At 38.0% G+C, this 27,170-nt stretch overlaps 1 protein-coding gene across 1 annotated transcript; it reads right to left on the bottom strand.

Annotated features, from left to right (window-relative positions):
• On the bottom strand, window positions 1–27,094 carry LOC146460323 (meiosis-specific protein MEI4-like). The gene is made up of 11 exons (XM_085088221.1): window positions 27,004–27,094; window positions 24,459–24,518; window positions 9,926–10,030; window positions 9,603–9,684; window positions 8,082–8,171; window positions 5,227–5,319; window positions 4,475–4,558; window positions 3,458–3,561; window positions 3,123–3,255; window positions 2,365–2,478; window positions 1–343 (listed from the first exon to the last, which is right to left on the bottom strand). The coding sequence occupies exons 1-11, from the start codon at window positions 27,004–27,006 to the stop codon at window positions 150–152; spliced, it is 1,062 nt and encodes a 353-aa protein (XP_084944347.1). The 5' UTR covers window positions 27,007–27,094; the 3' UTR covers window positions 1–149.
• Window positions 27,095–27,170: the final 76 nt, after the last annotated feature.

Here is a 27,170-nt window from a genome sequence, read left to right as displayed (position 1 = left end):
GAAATAATAACGTGGTGCTTTATTGTTCAATGCATCTACATGACACATTATAACTAAAGTGAATCAAAACAGACGCATATAAAGTTACAAATCACACAATAACCAATTACTGTGGATGTTCTATTCTTCCGCAGTATTTAAAAAGTAAACTAATAGGAAGTACAAGTCCCCTTCCTTGTAAAACGTTGGTTTGCACACATGTCCATACAAAGTTTTTGTGGTTCAGACGAGGAAGACAGTTGTAGCAAAAGAACTTGCAGTCTCCATAAGAAGTAAGCAAATACTGGAAAGGCTTGGGATATCTGAAGAAGGGCATTATTCAGTTGGCAATGTATAGAGTGAACTAGAGGAAAAAAGATAGACATTGTTAAGAAACCCCAACTGATCATCAGAAGATTATGCTTCCTATTGTGCTTGCACATTAACATTTTTTCTCAGTAATAACACACCAAAGCGCTACCCCCCACAGTGAGTGATGGTGCATTATTGTTATTACATTTCACCCAAAATAAAAAGATTTTCAGTTTAATGCTGGCGACATTTGTAACAGTTAATGTGTACATTTACGGATGAAGGCACAAAAAGAACTGTAAATTGCCCTTCTTTGTTCAGAGAGCGAATCGTTGGTCTCTTGGAACTAGGAGGTGACTTATTTGTTCACAGTCAGTTCCCCTCTCATCCGTTCAAATTAGATAGCACTGTATTTGCTATGAAATCTGTCGAGCATTCACACGTGCACAGATCCCTGGTGGGTTTTTTTTTTTTGCAGCAGTGATGTCAATTATTTTCATCTTCAAGTCAAATTTGCCACTCTGTAACCCAGATAAAGATGATATTTTACTAACATAACCACGACAAAAATGGCTGAATCACAGTGCCTTGCATTGAACCAGTTATTCTGGGTGTTCTTGTGAGTTCAATACCTTGAATGGTCTTTTAAAGGTTCATCCGATAATACCATTTGAGACCCTGTACTTCATCAAAGTTGTGCTGGCAATGTGTGGTAAAAAAAAACCGTTGTGCTGGTAACTAGCGCGTCTTCCTTTTTTTCTTTTTCTTCAGGAGTTGTTCCGAAAATTTAAGCTCTTCTTTATTTAATGCAATGTTATACTGTTATTCCTTTCATCGTATTGTAAAAATCATCAACTGTTTTTCAATAAAATTAATTGAAATAGGCCATTTGCACTGTGAAGTCACGTGATATTTGCCGCTATGTTGGAGGGCAAACAACTTCGTTGCTAGAGGTTACTACCGAAAAAATGGCCACCCTGGTTGAAAAATCAAGGGTAAAAAGCTCAAATTTCTTCGCCATTTTTGGCTTTGTTCTGAACAATAAGATACTTGCGGACACTCAAGATGTGTACAAGTTTTTCGGATTCTCTTGGAAATTGTTCATATATTAAATGCTTTTGAAAATCGTTTTGATCATGCGTTGTTTTCAACAGCCTGAGCATGGTTCGTCACTGTAGTCTGTTTGTTTACCGATTTTATTGACCTTTTTCTGATTTTGTTTTCAAACAACTGAAAACATTTCTTCTTCTTATGTGTCAGATTTTATTTGGACAATTTAGAAATCATAGAATTGCAGCGATCAAGTGTAAAGGAACGATGAATTACCACGGTTTAACTCTTTTTGTGTGTGTGTGTGTTTGAGCCCAGACAGGCAGCTGCAAGTATCACTGTGTCAGACCAATGTGCAACAATGATAGTCGATACCACTCAATTAACGTTTCACTGGTTCCCAAGCCTCAGAAGCAGCCTTGAGTTAAGAAAGCAGTGGATTGAGAAAACTTCACAGGGATGAAAGAGAATATTTTAAGGTTAGCCTAAGTAGTCTCTATATAACCTGTCAATTCTGTTGTTACCAAGCTATATTTTGAGGCATGTGTGTGGCTTTTAGTGTCTACTTCTCAATTTCCTATATAACAGAGTAGAAGGGTTTGTGAGGAGTACTTTTTTGAAGATGACTAGCGGACCTGGATGGGATAGTTTGGAACAAAAGAAGCTTTAAACAACAGTAATACGGATCCAATTTGCTTGGTATCGCAAAAAGGCAAGGCAAACGATCGAGAGATTTTCCATTACAGCATTATATTATTATGTGGTGACAAGTGGTGTGTCTTCAAAACCACGTCCTAGGGGCAGAACTATGATTAACATGAAGATGGGGTCCTCTCCAGCAGGATTTAGCTCACAGGTTCAATGTCCATGAGTTCACTGTTAGTGGAAACGTTATTACTTGGGCCAACTAGTTATATTTTCAGGATTTGTTTGCCCTACAGCATGGTGGGAAATGACATGTGACTTCACAGTGCAAATGGCCTATCAAAAAAGATTATATCACTACTTTTTATTAGTAAGGACCTGTTTCAGAGCAGATCTTCTTTGGATAAGTCTCCATCAGCATCTGTTCGAGTGAAAGAAGAATACTGCAGACATTGTTATACTCCTCCACTTTACTACTAAGATCCTCTTCTCCTGCAATGTCAGTATACATTGAAAGAAACTTTAGCTAAAAAGCAGAGTCACATTTGCTAGAAGCTGGAAACCCACAACAACAATACAAAGACATCGTCAAAAGAGGGAACTAGGAGGAAGTTATAGTGGAATGAAAGTCACACTAGTATCATGCGAACACCCCCATAGGGAAAGAGTACTTTACCAACACTTGCTACACTGACAGCACTTGCTACACTGACACTTGCATATCTAGTAATTAATCTTTTTTTATCTGTAGGTTATTAGGTCACATTAAAAATAAACTTTGCCGACTTTTTTTTACCATTTTCTGCGGACTTTTTTCTGTTGACCTTAAACATCTCCCTAGTTCTTTCCTTAGATTAGAAACAACTCCCTTGTCTAGTAAGCAATTTGTGTAGTTAGCATGCAAGTATAAGTTTGGCCATACGTACAGCCTTGAAAATGCATGATTTTTTATTTACATGTCAAATGCTAATAGTCAGATCATAGAGTTCCTTTATCTTTTCCACTCATTGTTTTATACAATATCTGATAACTGTTTTAATAAGTCTCAAATAATTTTGACATAAATGTAAAAAGGTTATACATTTGGTGTACCATTAAGGGTAGGCTAACTCCAATGATCAAGAAACAAAACCTACCCTTAGCAATAGGTTTCAGAGACGCAGCAAACTCATAAATTAGCCATGAAAGTCGCAATATACAAACACCCCCAAAGATTGAGGAGGAACCAACTGAAACAAGGATGTCTGTAATTTCGTCAGAATCTAAACTCTATTAAAAAGAGAAGAAAAGCAAATGTTAATCAGCTTTGTCCGACACCTCTATATCTTCAATCATAACATATGGTAACAATGCATCTCAGCAAAAATCCCTTCTACCGTGTACAAGGTTAGAAGCCTGGTTCACCTGCAAACACTGGATTTGTTTTCAGTTAAATGTCTCATTATTAACACCAACACATTAAATGTTGTACCGGAAACGAGCTTCTCCAATGAAGCTGTAATTTTATAAGACTGTCAAGCAACTGCTCCACCTTTGGTTTGATTTCTGAGAAGTCATCCATCGTCAATGGCAAGGCTAGTATTATGAGAAGGTAGGATGAACAACAATTAGCTTAACCATGATTATAAAAAGCTGTATCGCCACAACCAAAGTCACCAACAAAATAATCAATTTCAAAGCAAATTTATTTAATTGGAATCAAAAGCGGGAAAACATGTTTAATCATGTTACAATTGAAGGGCTTTTTTGGATCGCTTTTTGTTCCTTTTTGCTCAGATTAACCAGATGTTTTGCATGTGGTCTTCAGGAAACGTGCTAGTGTTCCAATTGTTGCTTAACAATCCGTTTGCAATAAAACCCATCATTTTGGGGGGAGACTTCCGTTTTCAACACAAAATGAAGCACACAGCAGCGGATTAAACATTTGGGGCAAGGTTTCTTGAAGGAATTGAAAGCCACATTTGAAAACCTCTGGTGAATGTGTCTGGGTTAAAACAACAAAAAGCAACCCTTCAATTGGTCACAGAGTACAGTAAAGCAAAACGTATGTTTATTTAAAATTCCTTTCAACAATCAACCTCTATCAATAACTTAAAAGCCAAACAACAGAAATGGGTACACCATCAGATATAAGATGCACACTGGTCACAGAGAATGAAGGGAAAAGATTGTAAAATAATTATCAGTTACTGCCTTCAACAGAGGGAATTAAACCACTTTACTAAACTTTTTCTTACAAAATAGTTACCACTCCAACCCAAAGTTGTTTAACAACAGATCAATTTCTCATAAATAGTATCACAGATTAACCACGGAAATTCTGCTATCTTACTAGCTAAACTCAGCTACAACTTTCAGCCCAAAAAAAAGATGAGAACATTTATAGCAACACTAATTTTGTCTCATCCTCAACATAATTCAAATAATGCAGAAGAGACTATTAAAAGTGCAATTCCATTAACATGAAACACTGATAATTGCAGTTTACCTTCAAGTTTACGAATGCATGCCTGGTATATCTGTTTTGGGACAGGCAATCCCGTCTTACTATGCTGAGTGATCATTGTTAAAACTGAGGAATGAAATGTAAAAAGGTAAACACCTTGATACAAAAAAGGTTAATAGGGGTAACTGTTGTGTTCACAACTGCCGTTCTTGCAGTCAAGATTTTAGGTTGTGACAAGCATGAAAGCCATGAAGAGTCACAAACGTGATAGAAATCACTCATATGCCATCAATGGTATGGCATAGAGAACTGGTGTTATGCAAGAGGAAAGCAATATATTTTTACAGATATTCTTGCAGTTAACATGAAAAAAGCCTCTTACATGGTTGCTTTGAGGGCTTCATCAATTTACTCGCATCGTATCACTTTTCTTGGACCTTGACATCTGTAGTGCTTAATTGGTTCAGGGTCAATGGTTGCTTAACACTGGAGTCACAAATGACACAGGCAACATTTCAAGGATGTTTCATAGCTAATCCACGGTCCATTTTCCCAACTATGAACAGAACATTTTCGTTCAACTTGTCACATATCAAAATTGCACTCCGCATTGACTTTATCGTTTAGTGAAAGATAGGAACACTTGAACCCTCCAACATGAAAATTTGTTCTCTAGTTAGAATTTAATGCTTCTCAACAGTTAAACATTCAGTTTGTATCTTCCTAGACACTAAATGTTTCTATACAACAACGCAAACAAAGATGGAAAACAAACAGTATTCGGTTGAACCTACATTCTAATGCACCTAACAGTGTATCCTTCCAAATGGTGGAATCCTCTTTCAATAACAAAACAGGAGTTTCACAACCCTCACTCTGCAAAGGTACTGAGAAAACGTACAAGTAGTCAAGACAACAAATGATGGCAATTAACTGGCTCAAAAAAAGCGGTTTACTGATTAGAAAGGAGTGCACCTTGAGAAGCTACTGCAGCAATAACGTGCAAGATTAACAGTTATGTTTATCGCAGTTAAAAATCCGGGGCCTGCTTGTGGTAGGAAATGACGCACATTGCTATTGTAGAAAGCCGGGACGATTATCACATGTTCATCTGTACAGCCTTAATTCTAATTAGTTTAGCAAGCACGCGATAGTCTACTGCTGTAATTTTGTTAACTTTTGTTACCCATGTCGAACAAATTCAACTTTACAAAGTGGTGCAAGAGTACTGGGTTAACAAAGAAAACAGCCGATATGTTAAAAGAGCAGGACCTTGTCGGCTTGAGGCCATCTCTTTACTAGATCAGCCTGATGTCCAAGATCTCAGGCTCACTAAAGGCCAAGCAAAACTGCTATTCATGACAATTTCTGGTTTGAAACCAAAAGAGCATCTGTCCAAAGCTGATAGCAGCAAGCCAATTACAACCGCCAGCCTTGCAAAGGATCAGGGAATGGAGGAAGTTTTAAAAAAGCTTGAAGATGGTGGCAGACTGGATGCCCTAATGAGCTGTGGTGGTCTTGACGACATTCAATAGCAACAGAGCTTGGCAAATGACCCACTTATTGCCACAGGAATAGATCTCAACCCACACGTATACCTGGGAAAGCCACCTACATCAGGTAAAGCTAAGGAGGACAAACCTTTTCTTATTCCTGATTTTGTTGATGTTTATGCTGGTGTTAGCGAACTGAGGAGCACGAGATCTGTTCAACTGGCTGTGAACATGCATGCACATAAAAAGAAAGCACCACAACTGCAAGCGACTTTCCCAGTGGATGGGAGCAAGCATGAAGATCTTAATTGACCTGTTGGTTCACAACAGGATGGAAATGGGTGTGCTCCAAGACTACCTAACCTATGCAGTTAAAATCTCGGAACTAATCGAAGATCATACGTGGCAATCAGTCATCCTCTATGACAAACAATTACAGAAAACTTCAACATCACGGCCAGTTTTGGTGGGGAAGTGATTCCCAACATCTACACACCAGATTTCTGAAGAAATGGCAAGCGAGCCTCCAATCAACAAAGGCAGAGCATTGGATCCTCAGCACACAAACCACCCTCTGATGTCCCAATTTGCAAATTATACAACTTGCCACCCGGAGTCACTGGCCCAAGTGCAAGTTTCAACATATTTGCATCACCCAGGGCTGACAACTCATAAGAAATCATAACAAGACGATAATCAGAGATTCCAATCTTTGATCACAACATTTCTTCCAATAAAGCAGACCTGGGAGTGGAGGAAAGCACTGTAGCAATTGCAGCAGTAGATGACCCAGTGTATTCATTCATTTATCAAATAACACATTTAAGGGAGAGGAGGAACTCGATAAAGACTTCATTGATTATTCTTGCCATTACCAGAAAGTGAAGTCTTTAAAGCTGCTTATACCTGCATCACAACATTCATGACAGGACTTACACCTTAAGAAGATGGATGGACATTAAAAAATGTTGTTACATTCATAAAAAGATCTAAAAAAAACTAACTACAGAAGTGCATGCAGCTACTGTGATGCACATTTGCAGTGACCTTGCACAGTTAAGAGTAGAAACAGGAGTATTTACTAGCTGTCGTTCATACGACATAAGGCAATTATTGCTTTGATGTGAACTTGAACTACTAGCAGCCCCGTCAAAAAGTGCCGGCAGCCGGCGATTTTGCCATCTACAACGAAATATCTACCATTACTTCACACTAAATTTCATTGATAACAAATACGAGGTCTCTACTAGTTCAAATAGTAATAAAAAAAATAGATACCAACGTTTCTGCCGGTGAATCAAGCGGTAATTTTGCGTATATTTATGAACCGCCGCACAGCATCGTGCAAGGATTGGGGCCTTGGAACGCCTTGAACATTACGTGGAAAAATGAGCCGAGTGAACGGTCAGCGGTCATTGCTTTTGAGGTAACAAACAAGATGGTGTCTAAACGAGCTCGTGGCGGCGATTCCACTGCTACTCAGAAAATTTCTAACTTCTTTTTAAAGTTATCAGGTATGTAGACTTGGAAACCTATAGCTTTCCATTTATACAATGTATTTCTTAAGGGATTTGAAGTGCTTGAATCAAATCTTCCTCTTCAATCATAATCATTCTTCTTTAACTGTCAACTTACTTTAACACTGTGAGCACCATTATCGGCTGAGCTCGGCTGCGAATAATTTTCCGGGGAAGCATGCCCCCCGACTCCTCTAGTAAGCAAGGGCCTCCGGCCCTTGCCTCACAGGCATTCCGCCTCTGTTGCCTACTACTTCGGCCACGTTGCCTACTACTCAAAAACATTTTGACTGGGCTGTACTAGAATGGAACCGTTTTCAAACGTACTTTCTTGATGATGTAAATAAATTCAGTAAATCTCTTGTTGTAAGGATAAAGAACCAATCTTTCTTGCTATAATTTAGACATTAGTTACCCAAATATTAGTCAAGGAAAAACCTGCCCTGACCTCAAAGGATTAATGTGGCACAATAAGGTTATGACTGTGCCCCCTCACCTCAATTGTAATCATACTGTAGCAAAATTGCGATGTAAATTTGCCTTCACTGTAAAAAGCATTATTTTAGATGCAAATCCCATTTTACCTCATCATTCATATAAAGATGCAATCTAAGTAGCTTAAGTCTTTCTAAAACATACCAAGTTTTAGGAGATGCATGCGTCGCTCATGGTAAAACAATGTTGACCCTGACAAGTCATCTGTACTCTGTGTTGATGAAGACTTGACATCTGTCAATACAAAGGTGTTTAATGGAGATGCATTGTGATATTTGACAAGAAACAAACTATTATTCAAATAGCAAGATACTGCAGGTATTGCATATCAAGGTGTGCACAATAAAGACTTGCATGGTGAATGCATCCTCTACTGTTCCTTTTCCAATTATGTGGAATGCTCTAGCTCAGCCTTCAGAAAGTCGACCCACAATTGAAAAGCTGAAAGAGTCTTTAACGAAGTGACAATGGACAATGGGAAACATTAAGCCGGAAACCAACTATTTCGGGCTGACACAAAGTCAAAAAATGAATTAAGCCGATTACTAGGTTGTGGCATCTGGTATTTGTCACGTGATGGACAGTTTAACAGTTACAGTTACAGTTTTATCTAAACAAAGCAACAAAAACAAATTTGTCGCTATGCTGTAGTTTTTTTTTTCATATTTTATTCAGGGTGATAGGTTCCTCACGTGGCTTAGTTATATGAAACCGATATACATAGGTTTAATATATCAAAAATTGTGAGTTTCAGATGTATAAAGCCATCCGTATAAATGAAATTATAAGACAAGAATGAATACCATAGACTTAATGAAACACTTGCTCCCATACATGCTGAAAAATGTGGTGGACAGAACAATCCCTCAGTGTGTATAATCTTTGGAGAGAATGACCAGCCTTCATCATGCATTCGACTATAATTGTCCACTTCCCAGTCACACCAAACTCTCACCAAATTGGTGCTTTGGGTCAGTCAAACAAAACACTCTAAAAACATTCATTTAATCGGTATTTGATATAGAAAGAGGAGTAGATGAATCATCCACACTAAAAACTTTTAGTATAAACTGAATCTGCAGGCTATCCAAACAGAATTGAGGACAATCTGCGACTCTGCTACTTGTTGGTGACTTTCCCTTTTAAACTTTTCTGAGCTCCTCCAGAAAGAAAAAGGTGAAGCAACAAAATCACAGCTGCAGCAGCAGCAGCGTAATAATTAGTTTTACTGATGCTGACAGGGTCACCATGTTGAGACAAGCGACATCGCATGCAAGAATCTCATAATGCATTGTCTTCAGTGTGCGAAGGAAACAGTAAATTGCATACTAATGAGAAAATTGACTAACATGTAGCCAGTGTGTGAGACCCTTCTTTTGTTGTAACATGCAAGTCTGCCATGCATGTGCATTCACCTTATTCACTGTTTAGCCATGGAGGGTCTTATATTCAACTGTTGGCTTTGTTTCTTTATTTCCAGGAAGTTAAACTTATTTTGTTGAAAAAGTGAGGCTCTACGACTACTACTTGTATTGATAGATAGCCTTGGGGATGGTGAGGTCAGGAGATAGTACTGCATCATTGGACAGGATTCCAATCTCCTCTACTACTGTTAAAGTAACTTCTGTTCTAACTGTACAGCACATTACCTACTTATGAACCTACCTATCTCCATGTCTTTCTTAGAAAGAATGACTGACATCAAATCTTGCTGCCTTTCTAACAGCACTTTATCCCACTCACAAACCTTTAAATACAAACAGCTCCTTTCACACTTGGTATAATTAAGGCGTACTACTTTTTCCAAAATATACTCGTTTTGCATCACTTCAAAACAATCCACAGCACTTTCAGACACTTTAAAAGTTTCTATTGGAGGTTGCAACACCAACCAACTACACATGGCAAAGAATGCAAAGAGAATTCTAGGAAACCGCACTGTATTATTTTGTGCAAAGGTCAAAACAAGGAAAACATTCCCCTCCTACCGTTTTACTCCAATTGGCATCCTTCAATTTAATCTTTCTCAACATTTCATCAATACATGTTTTGGCAGTCACACCTTTGGGTTTTCTTCTTATTATTGCAACAGCCTAGAAAACAACAATTATACCATAAGGGTAACCAACTAATCTGCACCGGGACTGTCAAGGCAAGTTATTGTGTTACCCACATTTCATTCCTAAGAATGACCGTACATTCATGTTTGACGCACCTTAATTATGGAACATGTTACCATCTAATGCTTGAAATGCCAGCATGATAAACACTTAAAACTAGTCAAGACGTTTTTAACTAGCGCGAGTTATAGCGATAGTTGACTGTCGACTTGGTTGGTTAGTTGGTCGGTCGAGTTTTAAATTCAATTAGTGGAAAAAAACACGCGAACATTTGTTGTTCACGGCGCATCAGGAAATTCTTATTCAATATGTAGAGAATAATTTGACGATCATTTAGTGCAAGAATGGAGATTTTTCGTTCAATCTGAGCAAAGTTACAAGTTTTTTCAGTTTTTCAGAAAGTCTGGGGTCGTAAACTCAATTAGTGAAGAAAAAAAAAACGTGAAAATTTTTTTCACGACGCGTCAGAATTCTCTCATTCATTCTGTAGAGAATTTTGACAATCATTTTAGTGTAAGAATGGAGATTTTTCGTTGAATCTGAGCAAAGTTATAGGATTTTTTCGTTTTTTCTACAAAGTGCGGTATCTTTTAAGAATTAAAAATAATTTAATTTAGAAATAATTTAATTAAAAATAATTTAATTTGTCAGTTTTCACGCGAAAGCGGAATGTGCCATGTCATGCATCATTGACGTCGTAAACAAAATTATGCAAATTTCTGGTGAAATGAACACTTTAAGATCTTGTCAGCTTTCATAGAGGTTTCAAAGGGAAAAAATGTTTCATTTTCGAAATTTACAACTGGTAATTTATGGGAAAGCAAAAGGACGCGGTCGATAAATAATTCTTATTTAGCAAGAGCTTGTCATAGTTCATTATTTTTACTTGAGGATTGCGTGTACTGAATTCCAAAGGAAAAATATCACGCATTTATGTCGGCATGAAATGTAATGCGATACTTTGTTGAACAGATTTTCCTTTGTGAGATCGGCTACAGTAATTTTGTAATTTTAATTCCCAAAAAAACTTCACTTGCCCATCGGGCAAGTGATAGTTAGAATCCACTAGCCCGATCGCAAAATCCAGGTAGCCCCGGACTATCGGGGACACGAATTTGCATGACGTAGCTGCACATGGCGTGCTTCTATGAACTTTGAATAAAAAAACACGTGATTTTTTTTAATCGGCGCATCAGAATAATCGGCTTATTCAATCTGTACAGAATAATTTGACAATCATTTTTATAGTACAAGAATGGTTATTTTTCGTTACATAATCGGGCAAAGATATAATTTCTTTTAGCTTTCAAGGAAGTTTCCATAGCCGTCTAAATTTCAATTACTATGTGTCACCTGCATTCACGAGTTGGCTCACAGGAGCCTTTGACTGTTCAAAGAAGCATTCAATTTACGTTAAGATTCAATTAAAGACTCTTTTCTAGCGAGAGGCAAAACCCGCATTTCTTAATGTTTTGGTCCATATTCAGAGCTATCAGAAATGGGATTCAAGTAGGACTCGAAGAGTCTATCAGAAGTTGAAATTATGGTGGAAGAGCAACCACTGCTGAGCATCAAGAATTATGGGAGTGTGGTAAGTTAAGTTTTCAGGTCGAAACATTTGGAACTCTTTAATTTGAATGGACTCCGATATTCGCATTTACGATGAAAAGAATGCAGAGCAGGAAGAATTACAAGACCCTGAAAAAGAACCTCAACATGTCCAGTCAAACAGGACTACTGCAAGTGTAAGTCCGCTTGCAAAACCAAGCAAAAGAATGACACCAGTCCCGGTTGTCCCTGCCGAACCGCTAATGTACCCTGTGCTCCTAGGCTATGCAAGTGGAGAACTTCACGGAAAACACGTGTGAATACGGTGAGATTATTACTTAGTGCCATGTGTCGCAACTTGGCAGTTTACTTCTTGGTTTACTATGTTTATTTGTGATAGAAACTAGGTTATTCTAAAACATTTTTATTATAAGTTACTTTTGTAGCATAAGGAAGCTGCAACTTGTGAATGTTTGCCAGCAAGCTGTTTGGAGACAAAGAGGCGACATAGAAAATGCCAGGCAAGAAATATAGGTGAGAAAACGTTTTATCCCAAATTGCCTCATCACTGCACAAAGACCAAAGAACCTTCCATTATCGGCCAGTTTTACTGTGGAATTCCTTACCTGAAAGGCTCTCTGATCTAACAAACCTTGCATCATTCAAAAAGGAACTTATGCGTCATTTCCAAAATGAAAGTTAGAAGCTTTGTACCAAAAATATTGTAAATTTCTTGTTGTTATATGCATATGATTTTGATTATTTTATTGTTATGTAGTTTTACTTATTTTATTGAATATTGTAATTACTTTAAAAAGCCAGAATTTGCAAAGAAATGGAGTTATTATTATTATTATCATCAGTATTACAATATCATTTTGATCTTGCCCAATTTCTGTATAAACATACTCGCTTTTTCTTTCCTGTTACGGTCTGGAAGAAAGGCAACGGCAAAGATTGCTTGTACTCGTGCTGAACAATGGCCAAGGAAGTCTCAATTATGCAAGGAGGCATAATATCTTGATTCAAAACCGTAACCAAGATTAGGATGGTGTTCTGCGAACGCAATGAGGTCATCAATAAAAATACAAACCCAGATGGCATTCTCACTTTCTTAGGATTCGCTCCTGAAAATATAAACAACCTAGGGCCATTTGCTCCAACGCAGTTAGAAAAAGTCCAAATCCCAACACTTGTGAAACGCTCCATGATTTGATGCACCATTCAAAACATCAAACAAAGTCTTCCCAAATGCCCAGAATGGAACCAACAATCAGATTGCCGCCACATTTGATTCTCATCTCAAAACAAATGTTCCAGAGCATTTCCACGATAATTTATAAAGTAGGAAGCTTGCTAGAAGAGTTTTTCGAAATCAAAAGCCTTGCGAAACTCTTCTTCATGAGTTTCATATTACATGTATGATTTTTCTCGCGTGAAGGGCAGCGAAAAAGATAAAAACCTCGCCATGATTTCGAATGATTCCTTCATGGAAACAAGAACATCTGGCATTGGTAACCTCCTAAGAAGGTTCTAGAAACCTTTGCTATGTAATAACCCCGAAAATAGCTGTGACACATGCAGAAAAACACATGTTTTTCAAAGTAAATGTCCCTTGGATCACGTTTACTAGGCAAGGTGAGTTTACGCGAGGCGGTTTTCAACGAAGCATGAGAATAAAGCAGAATTAATGAGACAGTGGAGAGAAGAACAAAAGGAGATGAAAAAAGCTCACTACGAAAAAAAGAATCAGTATCATCAAGGAACACATCTTTGTGATCAGTGATGATCCAGCACAGGACTATGATTCTGTGCACCAAGCCCAGTTGCTAGTGGGAAAATATCTCCCTGATGATCTGAAGCTTAATGTCACCAAGCTTCGCGAATTTACAGATGCCTGTGCAGCGCAGTACAAGTCAAGGCACTGCATTGGGGATGTCATTTTCACTTGCAGACTTTGGATTCACAATTCAAAGAAACTTTTTGGAAACATCCCATGAGAAAGGTGAGCAAGATGCTCCCAGATCCCACTTAAAACAACAAGCCAGTCTTGCAGTAGTACGTGGAACAGCAAGCATAACCATTGCCAAAGATCTGTGTGACCATCTATCAAGCCATTTCTCCAAACCTGCAGTCATCATTTCCTGCTTGCTCCAAATCAGTCAGCTTAAATTTTCAATTAATAGTGCTCGGTCGGATAAGCTTTCAAAACCGACCATTCACTGACATAGGAAGCCCTCACCACTGCACTTCATAAATCATATGTTTACAGGCAGTGACACAACCTTTACTCTTTGAGGGTGAAGGAACAGTGGCAACAATGCACCTTCTGTGCTTGCACATGCCAATTTGATTCGCTTTATCCACATCAATATCTCACAACGTTTCTCCTTTATGTCCCTTTTTGTTCGTCTCCCAGTGCAGTTATGGTGCTTCCTCTATCTCCTTGTACACATTTATTCCACTTTTTATAGTTTTCTTTATCTTTCTTATCTTCTCTTTTGTCTTCATGAGTTTGTATGTGAAACCCAATACAAAATTACAAAATAAAAACAATTGTTTTTCATTCTCGTTTCCATGTTATTTGACTCTTTCTCGCCTTACATCGGCATGCATGCCTTTTGTTTCCTCCTCTGTAAAGTTGCTAGAGGCAACTCTTCTCAGAGGGGGGGATAATATGTTTGCAGACATTTTCAATTAAGTCTGTCATACTTTTGAGGTTTGAATTGTCTAGATACTTTGCATGCATTAGAAGGTTTTTTTATTTCAAGTCTGTTAGTTTACTGATTAAGAGTGATTAATTTAAAGGAATGAAAGGACTCAGGGCTCAAAATTGCGACTCACTGGTCACCAATGCGGCCAAAAATTGTGTGCTGGTGACTAGATTTTCAGAACTGGTCGCCAGCTGGCCAGACACGTTTTGTGTGATAACCCAGGATAAACATTAGCAAGCTTCTGTATGTTAACTTTTAAATAAGGAATTAATTCGGAACTGGTAACTTATAAGAAGACGACTCTCCTTTCCATCCCCACTAAAATGATGTCAGAATACTACAAGAAAATCGGTTTCACACTCTGTTAATTAATAAGACAAAATGCACTTTGATACTTTGATCGGAAGTCAATACATAACAAGGTGCCATATTGCTTCAACAGCCTCTTCCAAAAAATTGGGATCGCGGGCGCACTTCAACACCATGTGCTTTTTATTTGCTCGGAAAATAATGGTAGCAGATGCAAATCAGTTACAGGGTTAACATAAGTTTTTTGTGGGCGAGAGATGAAGATTCAGCCAGAAGGTTAATAAAAAAGTTACATCCATTGTCAGTCCTGAACGCTGAAAACATAGACTTAGCCAAATTACCGAAGGACGTCCTCGGAACTAGCTTCATTCCAGATATCGATAATGAACCTGGACATCGCATTGCAGTTCAAGCAAGAGGAAATGGAAATTGTTTGTACAACTCCACTTCACTGAGTCTATGTGGAGATGAATTGCAAAGTACAGCTTTATAATGTCTTCTTGTTGTCAGAGAACTTTACTTCAATGCAGAGTATTACGCAACTCATGAAGCCTTTAAACGGACTGCTGAGCTCATGAAGATTCCCGAATCTGTGTTATTTCCGGTTGCTTTGGGTTGACAGGGTCGAACATCGAGTCAGTACAGGTATACTGCTTTAATACACCAAGATCCTCTGAATTTAGAGGCCACTGAAACTGTGCGAGCCATTCTTTTTACATGTATTTTATCCCAGTTGGAGACTGGTAAGAGCAATGTGGTTGTGCAGGGGCCTAGGTCGAGCATATTTGTTAATTGGCGGTGAGGAAGGTAAGTTGTTTGCCATGCGGGCTGTAGGAGAATAAAGAACTATGTTTTGAAGAAAAAAACAGGGATAAAAGAGCCATGTTTGTCTTGCTATGGAGACCACGGACTTAGTACGTTCTGTGCTTCGCTCCATTTCAAATAACAGAAAAGAACATGATCACCGAACCAGAGACATAAAAACCGAAAACAACAGTAGTTTTAAAGGTCTTTCTTGTGCTATAAGTTGCAGGGTCCTGCAGAAAATCTTCCTGAAGTCAACAGGAAGCTGAAATATGGCACCATTCAGAAAATAACATGCCCAGAATTGGTGTCATGTTACAACATGTGTGGTGTAGACAAGAAAGACCAAATGAAATCCTACTACACCATTCCTGTGGCTGGAAAGAAATGGTGGGGTAGGATTCTCCTTAACCTAGTAGACAAAGCAATTACAATAGCTTTAAGCTAGACAAGGCTCTCCAAATCATGCAAAAAGAGCCAGAAAAATTTTAGAATCGACCTTGCCAAGAAGTTGATCGACAATTTCTCGTCAAGAAGGAAACAAGCGTTGGTTTGAAACCTGATGTTTTTTCATTTGTCTCTCATTATTTTAAGTATGTGTTGCCGTAGTTATTATAAATGATTATCACCTTCGTAAATAGATTCTAGTGTTTACCCACTGTGGTTTCCCACCCCTTTACTGTAATGTCCTCATTGGAAATATGTAATAATTTCTAGATTGTTTCATGCATACTTTGTTAGCTATAAATCCTATGCCTTAACTTAGTAGTATGTCCATGAATAAGCCACCTTTTTTTTGGTTGCTCACTATTTTCATCTGTGTTTGTTTAGAAGAGTATGGGAAAGAACAGAAAGTTCACTGACCAGACAACTTTCATTGTGGGCACAAAATAACACCCACGTTGTTGATATGGGTGATTGGCAAATCCATCATGGCATCACAGTCACAACAAGTGAATGCCGAGGAAGCTCTGGTGGAGACTTTTGCCGCTCTTGAAGCACAGTGAATTTCTGTTGACAGTGAGCCAGATGTTTCAACCTTCACTGGTTTCTCCAGGCATCAAAAGTCCAACTGCCAAAAAATCCCTCATCCACACCCTTGTTGGCCAAAAAAATTTGTATGCAGCACAGTAAAAAAGGAACAATCCCAACCTGCCACCAAATAGCCATGCCAACAGTGGTCTGATACCACCTTCGTTCAAACAATATATTCCTATGAAGAGAACACGATTTGGAATCAAAATGTTTACTCTGTGCAAAAACTCAGGGTACTTGTGGAATTCCTTTGTTTATGTCATGAAGGAACCCAACTAAGACGATCCTGATCCTAATCTTGTCCAGAGACTTGGGAAAAGTGGAGCTGACATTCCCAGGTTGATGAAAACTCTTCTCAACAAAGGGTCCAAGCCTGCGTGGACAACTGGTACATGAGTCAGGAATTTTTCACTTTACTCCATGAAAACGACACAGTTGCAGTGATACTGCACGAAAAAACAGAATCAAGCTTCCAAGAGAGTTCCTCTATGTCCCACTTGCAAAGAGAGAGCACATTTTTAGGAGAAATGGTAATCTGTATGCAGTTCACTTCAGTGATAAGAAGAAAATATTCTTCTTGCCAACTATTCACAAGGCAAATGTTGTTAACACCGTTAAGCCTGATCGGCATGGAAACCCAGTCCAAAAGGTACAAGTTATAAATTACTATAACCCATGCATCAGTGGGGTGGACAGAAATGATGAAATACTTGCAAATTACACCTCCATTCGAAAGAGCATGAAGTGGAGAAAGAAAGTTACATTCCACTTCATTGAAGAAGCTGTGCTGAATTGGTTTCTTTTGAAAAAGAGATTAAACAACATCAAGCACTTTCTGAAATTCAAGATGGAGGCAATTTCTTCACTGCTAGCTTCAGGTGGTTCTGATGTGGCTGCCCCCACTGGATTGATCGCTTGTCAGGACACCATTTTCCTGAGCTCATGCCACCCACCCGTTTGAAGCAGAGTCCACAGAAAAGATGTGTTCTCTGCACAAGGAATGGTAGAACAAAAGAGAACAGATACCAGTGTGGAGACTTTGTGCTGCGCCATATTTTCAGCAATTCCATACACAGGCTGACCTCACGGGTCCCTTAACGTCTTCAAGCAATACCAAGAAAGACAACCATTGAAATAGTGTTTTTTTATAAACTTTATTGCGACAAAATTATGGCCGTTATAAATTCAAAATGGCAGCTAGTCAAAACTGACTGATCTATTACAGCCATATTATCCACGTTATTCTTTGTTGACTTTTCTATCATTAGGATAATCAGTCTGATATTAACTGCACTTGATTTGTAAATACAAAAATTTGGAGAAGTGTCAAAGGATAAATGTAGTATCAAGTAAGGTAATCCAGTGAATGGCTCCACGCTGAGTCGCAACTGCCCACCAGAAAATTAAAAAATTCACGTTCTACACTTTTCTTGATCATGAACGTGCATTTAACATAAATTACTAAAGTTACAAGTGCTAAACTATTTAAAAAAATAAATTTTCATGAGAAATATACATGTAAGATAGCTGCAAGTCACCGGGATTGCATCTGGGTTGGCATTCAAAGAGTTAATAAAAACTTGCCAAACCACACACACCAAACACACAAAAACAACAAACCAAATTACAAAACTAGTTCAAAACAAAAATAACACAGCCCTGATGCATTTATCAGTTCGCTTTCATATATTGTGTAATTTGCTGAGTCCCTATTCCTGATCCCAACATTTACAAATTATTTTATTCCATTTTAGTCAAAAAGTAATTTTTTTTTTAATAAATTCTCATGATTTAACTCAGCTAGTGACTTATCTCCCTTTTAGAGTCACCAGAGGCGATAATATATTAGCAAACATTTTTACATTTAGTTTGTCACATTTTAGAGGATGAAATGTCTCAACACTTTGCATGCATTAAAACATTTTATTGTTTTCCTCTGTCTATTTCAATGATTAAGTTTGATCAATTTAAAGAAAGCTTTTAAAAGGTTGTAATCTCACTTGCTTTCCACAGTAGACAAAATACAAGACTGGGAGACCAACCTCCAAACCTGGAGAGAAAAGGCAAATTAGCCAGAGACCACTGCAATGTGACAGTGTTCACCTGAAAACAAGTCAGTGAAATCACCGCCTTCGGTGCCTTGCAAAAAGCCTGGGAAAGATTACAGCACCAATGCCCCTATTTATACGCAAGCACACATTGCCTCAGAACTCTGCTTCTTAGACGGTGATAGGTCCACAAAACAACAAGAACTCCTTTGCAACCTCCTCCATGGAAACCTTTTCACCACACAAACAAATACCTTTCTACAACATGACGTCTTCCCATTTTGGGGGGAATATATGTTAGCAGACATTTTTACATTTCATCTGTCATATTTTAGAGGATTAAACATCTCACAACTTTGCATGCATTAGAAAGTTTTGTTCTATTTTGGCTATTTCGATAATTAAGTGTGAATAATTTAAAGAAACGTTTTTGAAAGGTTCAAGCCAGGAACGTGATCTGTACTTTGTACGTTGCAATGCGTGCATACCAGAACATAAAATTTAGCCTGTGCATGTTTCTGGCAACGATTAAGCGACTTCACTTCATAACCCCTGGGACTTTTGTTAACTGTGCAGAAGTCACTTATAACCTGAACGATTTCAATGTATTGACCTTGACAGGGTAAACAACCTTTGTCCATGTTAATCCAACTGAACTTATTACTAAAGTTGTGTAAAGTTTACAGATCTGTACACATTTCCAGGCTATTAGTCTTGTTACCTCTTAACTCACATAGTTTAATATCTGGAATGATTCAAGTTGAGTTGTTACTCTTAAACGTATTCCTGCTGATACACCAACAAGAACTGTTGAACTATTTCTGGTTCCATCAAACCAAGAACACATCGAACACGACAGGGCTGCACACCCATTGTACATTTCTTTGTGTCCAAAATAGATTTCAACCGCAAACTAGCCTGTGGAACTACGAAAAGGCCATCCTCATCAAAATATTTGCTTTGTTCAGAAACCTTTTAATCTCCTCATTTGATGCTACAATACGAGTAAAGAGGGCTTTTATTTATTTCAAAACTCGAACTTCAAACGATTGTGAAGTCATGCACAGCCATGCATGGCATGAGGCTGACTGATCACACTGCAAAATCAAACTTCAAAGAAAAATACCTGCCACGCGTTACTTTTGCTTATCAGAAGGCTAACCAGACAACACTTCTACCAAATTGACTTTTTCCAGAATGGAAACAATTTAATAACTTTGGAACACACTGGAACACTTTAATAACTTGGTTTATCTGCCATTAGGTTAAATTTGTGCTGACAGCTTTTGTTGTATGACTTGTTTGATCAAAGCAGAAGAGGCGGATTACATGCGGAAAAGTTGCAGCATATTTCACCCAGCAACTGCAGTGATTGGTTTCAAGAAGCACTTCTAATTTGAGTTACTTTTGTTACCCAAATATCTTGACCACTAAGTTCAAAGTTATTTGAGGTTTTATTAGCAAAACTAGTATTGGCGCCTTAATCCTTCAAAGAATGCCATGCTAGTTCTTTACAACTGAATAGACCCTTCAGTTGCACCGTTGTGTGAAATGTGGTGTATTTGTAATATGATCAACACTTGTGAAAGAGTCAGTTGAGCTTAGCTGCGTCCAGAGAACTGAATAAAAACACCAGAACCAAAACACTAAGATTCTCATCTGTCCCAAAACATATTCTTAATACTGCAACACTGTCATATTAAACTGCTATCAGTGAACAATGAACGCTTAGTCCGGAAGTAGAGTATGATAATTCATTAAATTAGATTGGAATGTTTAAGTTGTCATTTCGACATTTAAGATTATAGTTCTAAGTCATATATTTGTTTGCGTGTACCCATCAGCTAGGAACAAGAGCAATAAAGTATCATCATTACCAATACGAAAAACACTCCAGGAAACAGCATTCTAAATGGATTACCATAAAAAAAAGACACACCAGAGTTGATGATACAGTGTATGTGTTCATCAGAAGATTTGTATGGCGGTTAAGTGGTTCACTTTTTCTTCGCAATCAGCCTTTCATATTTAACTCTGCACAAAAATGCTGGTCAAAATTGCAGATTCTGCGATCGTACATTTATCAAACAGGATGATAAACATTCAGAATTTTTGCTGCTTTGACAGGTTCTTTGTGGTCACTAAGTTCACCATGGGGTGGTTTTTTTTTTTTTTTTTCATTTAGGTGTATTATTTCTTAATTTGTTTTCCCCAGTCATTTGCTTTTTTTTCCTGTGGTCGTTTAAAAGGGTCTGGGAAGTAGTAAAGAATCCGCTGAGCAAAGAATTTGAATGAGGGCACTATAAGATACCCAAGTGGCTTTGTTGATTTCCATGCACAAATCCAACATGGCGGCACGGCCACGTAGGATGAATACAGAGGAAGCTTTAGTAGAAATTTTCGCGGATAAGGACTCTGATTTTAACGATCAGAGTGATCAAGAAAGTGAAGATGTTTCAGAGTACAGTGGAAACAGTTCAGAGTCAGACGATAAGGAAGAGAGCCAAAGTGTAGAAGAAAATGACCCAATTAATGCGAGCGACAGTGAAAGTGAAGAGGATTCTGTGGGAGATAATGAACGCCAAGGAAGAGGAAGAGGTCAGCTGCTAGAGCCGGTTGTGGGAAGGCAAGAGGTGGTCCTGGGGCTGCTAGAGCCGGTGGTGGCATAGCACTCGTGGTGTATGTGTTGATCCTGCACAGCAAGCAGCTCTTGAGGCACAGTGGGTTTCTGTCGACAGAGAGCCAAACGTTCCAGCTTTCACTGGTTCTCCGAGAATAAAAGTACCACTGCCAAATAACCCTTCAACAGGTGACATTTTGAGTCTATTTCTCACTGATGAATTCTGTGATATCCTTGTGGAGCAAACAAATTTGTATGCAGGACAATACAAAAGGAACAATCCTAACCTGCCACCACATAGCGGTGCTAATGAGTGGTTTGACACAACTAGAGCTGAAATAAAGCAGTTTGTCGCTCTTTCCTTGCCGATGGGGATTGTAGTGAAACCAGAAATTTCTAATTATTGGAGTACAAATCCTCTCCTCAAGGGATCAATCTTCAATAGTGTGATGTCCAGAAACAGATTTCAGAGCATTCTCCAATTTCTTCACCTTGCTGACAACAACCAGTTTGATCCAAATGATCCTGATCGTGACCGTTTATATAAGGTCAGACCTGTTGCTGACTAACTGGTCAATAAATTCAAAACTGTGTATATTCCTGAGGATCACATTTCTATTGATGACGAACTCCTTCTATGAAAGGGAAATCTGTCATTCAAACAGTACATTCCCATGAAAAGGGTACGATTTGGTATAATGATGTTTAGTCTGGGTATCCATGGAACTTCCCAAAGACCACAAAGAAGTAGTGAACTCGGGTACTTTTAAGAAGAGACTTGTAAATATGCTGTTAACATAAAATTCATTTATCTTTATTTCCCTTAGTAGTTCATTTCATTAGTTATTACATTTTATTCTTTCGCCTCATCTTGTAATTTTAATATATTGTGTCTGAAAACCCCTGTAAAGGGGAGCTTCAATAAACGTATGTATGTATGTATGTACGTACGTACGTACGTACGTACGTACGTACGTACGTACGTACGTAAGTACGTATGTACGTACGTATGTGTGATGAGAATAAAGAAAATCGTCAACCAGGTGATATGGTTTGATGCAACACCAAATTCTGTGAACTAACTTTAGAAAGAAATGTATGGCAGTCAGTCAGGAGAATTAACATTCAGATCATGGGAGTGAAATGGTTAAATGACCAGTAATACCAACTTGCCCTTTACTATCCCAATGTACAATGAAAGTTTGCAATACAAAAAAAAAACCTCGAATACAAACTGTTTGGCAGTGGCATTAGTACAAGACTAGTCAGGCCTTCCCAGAGTTCTCATCAATTATTGTGTTTCTTTGACCCAACATTTACCAGTTGCTTGTTCATATAAAAAGCATTTACCCAACATGCAAGATCACAAGAGAAGATAATTGCATATTAAGAGATAAAGTATTGTTTATGCAGTTGTTACATGGGCAACAAAGTTAAACTTGAGTAAATGCGGTCAGTGTTTGGCTTTGGGACAGTACTTGATCTACAAGGTGGCCTTACCCTCTTTGCAGTTATTATTTGTGATGCCATTGTGTTTCTTGTTTCATTTGAACTGATCTTTGTGCATCAAAATCAACTCTTTTAACGTGCCATTAGGGGTAAATTTTTTAAAGAACAATTAGTTTTTTTGGATTTTTACATGTAAGTTTTAATTAATATTATTTCTAGAAAATCGTAGTTTTTAACTTTGTATTTTCTTATAGTTTTAGATAGAAAGCCACAGGTTTGTTAGTGTTTCTACACTATTTAGTGTTACCCTCTTAAAATAAGAGATTACTATTGTTTACTAAAGAGCTTACCATGACTATTGTTATCATAATCACTGTTATCATATCAAACCATTTTCCTCACTGATTGGTGATTGCAGTATGAAAAAATGTAAACTCACACTTCGCTGTATGTTCAACTTGACAAAAAAAATTAAATCTACCATGACAAGTTTGTTTAAACTTAATCATGTGAAAGAAAGATTCTCGTTGGTCAGTTTTGGACACGTTGAAAAACATTCCCTTATCCTTGGCAGAGTAAGAGTAAGTGAGGCAATTGTTTAAGACTTGTGGCATCTGCAATGCTCTTGATGGCACAGAAGGTGACACTGTTTACTCAGGTGAAATTTTAAGACTTACAAACAGAGGATAAGGAATACGTTAAAGATGAATTTGACACCAACAGCAAGGAAGAAGAACAGTGAGTCCGGCTTATGAGATAACATACATGTATGTCCAGTTAGTATTATTCCAGTGTGTAAATAAAGTTTTGTTTGGCAAAATACGCATTTCAGCTATAAGCCAAACTCCCTTCTTTGAGTAATTTTTTACTGAAAGCCACTTTCAGTTTCTGTTAAAATCGCTGCGCCTATAGCCAAATAAATATGGTAACTTTCTTTCCGCGAAGAAACCGCTATGAATATAAGTTGCACATTGAATATGCTGGATTTTAATTTTATCAAGTAGAATTTGAAGAACTTTGAAAGCCTAGTCAAAAACTGGCTGCATGCACAAGAATTGAAAGCTCCCTTTGTAAACCGCAATTAGTCCATAATTAGTCTGTAGATTCGCGTCTCGGCACTTAATAGTTATCTCTGTACTGAGTTTGTGAATGAAATGAATTCAAGAAAGAAAAGAAGTTTGTGTTTTCAACATTTTATGTTAGGTTTTTATCAAATAAACATCGCTGTTTCACGTCCTACGGAATTCAACCTTGAGCAAAATTTGCATACATCAGGAAAGTTTTAACGTTCTGTGCAGGATCAAATTTCAACTGCGATGTTCATCAAAATTCACTGCATGGAAATATCTCTGCAGGATCTTTTCCCTTTCTTCCAGAAATCTTTTTTGTGAAAGATTGCATTGAAGAAATTACACATTTTTGTGGCCGCTGTTTCCGTGGAAAATAAACTCATCGAACACGACAGCACTGCACGTCCGATGTACATTTCTTCATGTCCGAAATAGATTTCAACTGCAAACTAGCCTCTGGATCTACGAAAAAGCCATGCTCATCAAAATAGTTGCTTTGTTCAGAAACCTTTTAATTTCCTCGTTATAATATTTCTTCCAAAGTGGCGACTGAAAATTCTTGTCAGCCAACTCTGTGTCGCTTACGATTTTTTCATAAATTTCCTTACCCTCTGGAGAAATTCTTCATAGGAACACCCCCAACCCCTCAGAAATATCCATTTATTAGCCTCCCTCCCCCTTAGAACTTCCATCGACCTTCCGTGGGGGGTATGGATATTTTCTGGAACTGCACAATTTCAAGTTCATTGGCACATAATCCTGCATCAAAAAAACCTAGCCAGAAAAAAATGGTGGATAACTTACCAATGCAATTTTGACATACTGGTGTAAGTACACATCCTCCATGCAGCTGTTCATAATACTCTGAAAAAAATATACATGTACAGATGTTATTAAAAGTAAACTTAACCTGTCCAGAGGCCTGTACAAGGGTTTTGAAGAAGAAGTAGAAAATACTCAAGCACATATATTACTAAAGGTCTCAAGTATCATATTCTTCAAATTCGAAAACAGTAACCCTGTCAGGATCCCAAATGGATTTTGTACTAGTTTTTCAAAAGCTTTTGATACACTCATATGTAACTGTTCAAGTTTATGTGCCGATCAGTTTGAACCTTCAATATCCTCACCCCTAAGCCTTACATTTTCAAAAAAGGCAACAAGCAATCTCAGGGAAAAATTGACAAATGACACTGCTCGGAAAAGTTCCAAGAGTGTTTGCAGTCAGACAATGAATGAGTGAGTGAGCGAGGGAATGAATGACCTTTATTAATACACAATAACAATGATAATATTGTTAGAGCCAAATGCTTATGGGCTTGTGTAACTACTAAAACTACGAAGAAAATTCTTAAGCAAAAGCAATTGAACAAAAGCTTAATTACGTCAATGCACATCCATCGTTTATAATTGCTTTTTGATTGGTTTTACAGGAAAAATAACAACCCATAACAGGAAAGAGGGGCTCAAAACAGGGCCGTTTTGATGATTTATCATTGAAAAGTATTTTTGCAGGCATGAACAAAATAGCTGCCACTGAAAACAAGCTGATGGGATCTTTTTAATTTTGGGCCAAGTTTTATCAGTTCAACCTCAAATCTGTGATACAAAAAACATGTTGATTTAAAGTTGAACATAACATTTTCTTGGCGTAGGCACTTCAGTAGCGGCTTGACAAGGAACTTCAAAACTCCTGGCGTATCTTCACAGTGGGATGGACACAGAATACCCCCAGGGAGGCTGCTCGTCCCATGCACTAACATTTTAGAAGGATTCTACTGTATCTTTTAGTTACACATGACTGAAGAGGCTGAGGCATTAGAGGCCAAAGTTACAAAACGAATAATGAATAGTGACACGCAAAACACCGGCCTGTGGACATTCCTCAATGAAATCTTTAAATGGTCAGGAAAGGAACAAACTTTAACCCATTAACAACTGACGCGCCCAAAACCGGCCGATATTTTCCGCACGCCCACGCTAGGTTCCTGCTTCCCCTAGAAGGGATAATTTTGTCCTCTATTCTAATTGTCTTTGGAAAAGACTGACCAATCAGAATCTATCGTCTGCGCATATATTTTTTGGGGCCTAACAGGGTCTAGATACAAAAAGGTTTTTGTCTTCCGAAAATATCGGATTTCAGCCATAATGGCGGCCACGCGCTTTACGCTTAAATATTCAAGACGCCAATTTCGCGTTTTCGTAAGGAAAAGACACCTTTTCAAAACAGTAAATCGAAAGAGGAACTTCTAAGGAATACTCGACAGTTTCAACAGCGGAAATCCAAGTATAAACGGCGAAGAAATTATGCTTTGAGGAAAATTTGTAGTTTTACCAAGGCAACAAGCTGGCGGACATCTCAAATCATTATTTTTACCATGGACTTTCTTGGTTATGTTGGAATGTTTCTTGCAATACAACTCACAAAGAATTACAGGTTTGATTGTGAATTTGTACTGAAATACTATTCTAATTGATCGATTCTTCGTATTCCAAACAGTTTTTGCAAAATTTTTGAAAAACGTGCTCCGCACAGGTAGATAAATTCGCTTCAAAATCGACTCGCAATTCCTTCAAATCGCTTGCGAGTTAGTCGCCTCGCAGCAAAAATTATACGCGTTTCCTTCTTAGACCTATACAAAGACTTATTTGCATAAATTTTTTTTTTAGGAAAGCTTTATTGCCTGTTTTTCTTTCTATTTTCATTGATGAAACGTGACAACTGCCTAATCTTGCTTAAACAAACACGTCTTCTCAAGAGCGGATCAAATTACTGCCATGTGACGCGAGGATCAAATTTCATCGAATTTTCGAAATTTTTACCTTCAGGTTTGTTTTTTGGGTAATCTTTAATTTGCAGCTAGGGTATTTTATTCAACAAATTATTAGAAATTCTAGCTATTCTAGACCAAAGGAGTGCTGTTTCTTTGACCCAGTAAGTTGTCAATTTTTACTGCACATTAGGTTAATTATTGACAATATGCTAATTTGTGAAATTGTCGAACAAACGTTGGCTGCAACGGGTTAAAGGAAGGCAACCACAAACTGGAAGTGACAAAAGATACTTGTAAGATCATCGAGCTTTACTCTAACGTGCGTGACACGTGATTCGGCTAAAACCTACCTCGGGCTACGAGCAAACCGAAGCTGTTTTCGAATTAGATAAAATATGAAAAGTTTGCAAGCGCGCAACTGGTTTGTAATGTTTGAATCAAGATTTATCACCTATCAAGATGCACATGAACGCTCGGCTTCACTGTCCCCGACAACGAATATTCTAACTCATCAAAATGACCGAGAAATAAGTTTTCTTCATTGCTTACTATTTCATTTCAGTTTTGTCGCTTACCATTGTAAATGTTCGCTGGCAGTGAGTTCTTCGCTTAGTCCATTTAGCTCGGGTTTAGCTGCGCCACCTCACCTCACGTCGTTCTCCGAGCACGGAGTCAACTGCTGCATCAAGCATGCATCGCGCGCCCAAAAATTGCTTTGTTCGCAAAGTCTCCCGGGAGCTCA

Source organism: Pavona decussata, unplaced genomic scaffold (genome assembly GCF_977016875.1).
Source record: "Pavona decussata unplaced genomic scaffold, jaPavDecu1.1 SCAFFOLD_214, whole genome shotgun sequence".
NCBI classification, from domain to species: Eukaryota; Metazoa; Cnidaria; class Anthozoa; order Scleractinia; family Agariciidae; genus Pavona; species Pavona decussata.
The sequence above is the reverse complement of the archived record's forward strand: the minus strand, read 5'-3'. Positions and strand labels throughout refer to the sequence as shown.